Source organism: Cynoglossus semilaevis, unplaced genomic scaffold (assembly GCF_000523025.1).
Source record: "Cynoglossus semilaevis isolate Cse_v1.0 unplaced genomic scaffold, Cse_v1.0 scaffold1033, whole genome shotgun sequence".
In the NCBI taxonomy this organism is placed as follows: domain Eukaryota; kingdom Metazoa; phylum Chordata; class Actinopteri; order Pleuronectiformes; family Cynoglossidae; genus Cynoglossus; species Cynoglossus semilaevis.
The window spans coordinates 251,773-255,554 of NW_007585109.1; the positions used below are offsets into that span (position 1 = coordinate 251,773).

Genomic DNA, 3,782 nt, shown 5'->3' on the forward strand with positions numbered 1-3,782 from the left:
GATAAAGTGGTAAAAGAAATACACATACATCTACTGGTTTAAGCATATGAACCAATGTATTTTTAGTTCGGTTATTATTTAATTCCAATCTTCTAGTACTCTAGTCCTGGTATTTATTTAAATTTTGCCTATGTCGTGTGTAACTTCCTGTTCGACATGCCACACCAGTAGATGGCACTAATGCAATGGTTTGTTCCCTAACACCGATGCAGACGAAGAATTCGGAGGAAATAGTGGAAAGACGAAGGCTAAAGAGTAGAAAACTAAAAACATTTTTGTTTACATTTTTAACATTTCTATTGCTGTGAAATCCGAAAAAAACCTCAGTGCTGGCGACATTTTAACTACTTCAACTCAAGAGATGTTTCAACTGTTTTCTTATTCGTGTAAACGTTATTTCCAGCGTCTCCACAGTTAGCTTCAGCTAGCTGTTAACCAACTGTCAGCAACCCACATGCATGACAAGAGCGTATAAAAATTACAAAAGATTTTCATGTCAGTAGCTGTAAATTATGTCTTCGGCGTGGAGAGAGCGCCAGGGACAGGTTGGAGAAATACAACAGATGAGCAGAGTAGAGCTTCAGGAACTTCTGCTGAGACAGGAGAAGATCCTAGCTAACAAGTAAGAGTTCACAACCGTTACCATTTCGCTTTGTAATTCTTTACAATATACAAATGTTTCTAAACTAGTGGATTTCAGAGGGAAATATAGGTAAACTTGAGTTGTATGTTTCTGTTTGTGATTTCTTATAATAAATTATGTTTTTGTGTTTTGACAGGAGGTTATTGAAGTCTCTCCCTGACAAAGGAGAAAAGATATCAGAGTTTGCAGAAAGAGTGCGTCTTGCTATTCAGAACCACGATGAAGAGGAAAGTCGACAAAGCTTGGTGTTCGCTGCCAGGACAAAGTTACAGTCGAAGTACCAACAGGCTTTCTCAGGAGAAAAACGCCTTGTTCTCAACAAACCAGCCTTCTCCAACCCAAACACAAATGAACCTGCTTCTGGCAATGAGGTAAATGAGAGACAATCCTTCCCTGTCTCCGCTCAAATGGCAGCCGTGGTTTTTTTAGTAGCCAGAGAAACTGAAATAATGGAAACCGGTTCTTTGGAACCTTCTCAGGGTTCAGAAGAGACAATAGAGAGTGACCTTGCAGGGGCACTGGAAAAGGTTAGACTTTCTGAAACTAGTAGTAAGTCTAAAGAGTCACCAAACTGCAAAGAAAGGCAGAATTACTTTTTGAAAACTCATTCACCAAAAAAGCCTCATTATGTAACTATCCTGGAAAGAACAGAGAAAGCGTCTGGTCCTGGTCGACAGAAATTCAAACTAAATCAGTGAGTTGTCATGTTATATATTTTACATTCATACAATATGTCACTCAATTTTCTACTAGTTTCCTTTTTTATATTTCATTTTGTTACTTTGTTCTGAACTGTATTCCCAGGCTGCCACCCAAAGGTGAAAATAGTCCATCAGGTTCCTCATCTCCCAGTCAGTCCTCTGAAAGATCATCACCCCTGTCTGTCCAAGAAAAAAGGGAGCGAAACAGAAGACATTTGAATGAGATCACTGCAGCAACATTACCTCCGCTTTACCACAACCCAGCACAGCTTCTGTCGCTGGACGAATCTGCTATTCTTCTGAAAGAACAGACCAAGAAACAGCAGGTGAATAGAGCTGAGCTCTGTAAATATCTTTTATTTTGATCATCTTCACTCTAAAATAACATACATCCAAATTCATATTTATTCTCTGGAAATTGTACTTTGCTCATATTTATTCTCTGGAAATTGTACTTGCACACATTGTCCTTTCTTTAAACACTTGAACTCTATCAGTTGATTAAACAAATCTTTGTTTAATACACTATTAAAATCGTTCTGCCTTGTAATTCCATTGTCCTGTTTTGTATTATGCTGTATAACACAATACAATTATGTTATGAATTTCTAATGCTTTGGCTGAGTAATAAGATGTTGAGTTCTGACATGAGACAATGTGAGTTTCCCCAATTGGCTCTAGAGGGCAGTGTTTAGTCACTGTGAGCACCGTACTTTCCTTCTCATTTAAATGCATTGTGTGCAGAGCCTGTGTTAAACAGTGTGCAGCTCTAAGCGGTACCAGGGTCTGTGGAGCATGTTATCAGCCTTACTTTTGTGTAATTTAATAGCAGTGACTCTGCTGCTTTAGAATAATGTCCTGTTTACTGTTTCCCTCGTCTATTCACGTCAACTTTTTTCTCTGTTGTTGTCACATTTCAGGAGTTGCAGGCCAAGCTTGCAGCCCAGAAACTGTCTGAAGGACTGAGGATCTCTATGGGGAGCTACACTCCTGACGGCGGTCCCATGGCTGCCTACAGAGAAGTTCATGACGACGGAGCACAGCTCTCCTCAGAGGAGGACTGATCCTGAGATGCCAGAGCTGTGGAAACCAGTGTGACCTTGGCCCTTAAGGAAATGTAAGGCTTTTAACCTGGCAATCAGCACCAATCAGACTGGATTTTCACTCCAAGGATAGGAGTTCTTCATAGAGGAAAAGGGTCTTTGCTTGTTAGTGAAGCCATAGTTAAGATCCCAGACATAAGAAACCTAATGGCAAAGAATGTAGTTCACATTATTTGGTCTTTGGTTTTCAGTTGGAGCTGTTGTTTCAATGTCCTGCAGGAACAAGAATACATTTCTTTAACCACGAGTCCAGAATGCTGAACTAAAAGAATGTGCACTGAGAAAGATTATTTTGTAAATTTGACTGGTTAATAAGTCAGTTTTTGTGTGTTTTTAATAATTTGCCAAGCTTGGAATCTCAGCGAGAAATACCACTTAAAGTTAAATATTTTTTTAACTAATACAAAAAATATATATAAAAAAAAACTAACAAAAACAAAACATGAATAAAAATATCAAATTGTCCACAACATTCTGTGTGTTTTTAACTTTCGTTCGTTTTTCGTTAGAAAGAGCATGAGGTCGGATGCAATATATTCACTCTTTGCAGCATGTGCACTCAGCAGTCGGTTTGTACGGAGTCTACATGCTTTGCAGGGAGAAAGAGCGGAAAGAAAATTGAAAACTTAGTACTAAAGAAGGGAGGTGTGTCATCTCTACCGAGTTCAGGCTTTCCATTAGTTTTCTTTCACACTCAATGGGTGCTTGGTTTCTCCAGAAGAAATATGGTCCTTCGCAATGTTTGGACCCGAAACTTTAACCAGAGATTTGTTGGTGAAGCAGGTGTTATAATGGCATAATAAAATACCTTAGTATGTCCGGTATATGTGACCCAACCCACTGACTGATACACTGTGAAACATGCAATTTATAAATTAAAACAGTATTACTCTGCATGAACATTTAGTCTCACATGTCAGCTTTTAAATATTTAAATTTGTAAATGTATTTAAGGTAATTGTTCAAACTGTGACCCATATGCAATAAAAAGTAGAGTGCATATATTATATATGTATGTGTATATATATATATGTATATATATATACAGTACATATATAAACAAACGCATATTTGTTTTCTTCCTTTGAGTGCTACATATTTATGAAGCCTTTTTTAATATAAGACTTCCTGCTTTTTAAGGTTTTATTAGTGCAAAATAAATCATGCTGTTATAACTTTCAGTTGGTGGTGAAGCTGTGGTCAGGCCTGATCCTCCAAAATCCTGTGCGATGTTATCGAGGAGGGATCTGTGACACACTTGAGAAGATAAATGCAGAGGTAGTGAAATATTGAATCTTGGTGGTGGAGACATCTGGACTGCATTTGGATCATGTT

The 3,782-nt window shown here is 38.0% G+C and overlaps 1 protein-coding gene across 1 annotated transcript; it reads left to right on the forward strand.

Annotated features, from left to right (window-relative positions):
• The first annotated feature begins 166 nt into the window (after nucleotides 1-166).
• Nucleotides 167-3,443, forward strand: polr2m (RNA polymerase II subunit M). Its single transcript, XM_017030678.2, has 4 exons — nucleotides 167-622; nucleotides 780-1,337; nucleotides 1,448-1,670; nucleotides 2,265-3,443. Exons 1-4 carry the CDS (start codon nucleotides 513-515, stop codon nucleotides 2,406-2,408), a joined length of 1,035 nt encoding a protein of 344 aa, XP_016886167.1. The 5' UTR covers nucleotides 167-512; the 3' UTR covers nucleotides 2,409-3,443.
• The last annotated feature ends 339 nt before the right edge of the window (nucleotides 3,444-3,782 follow it).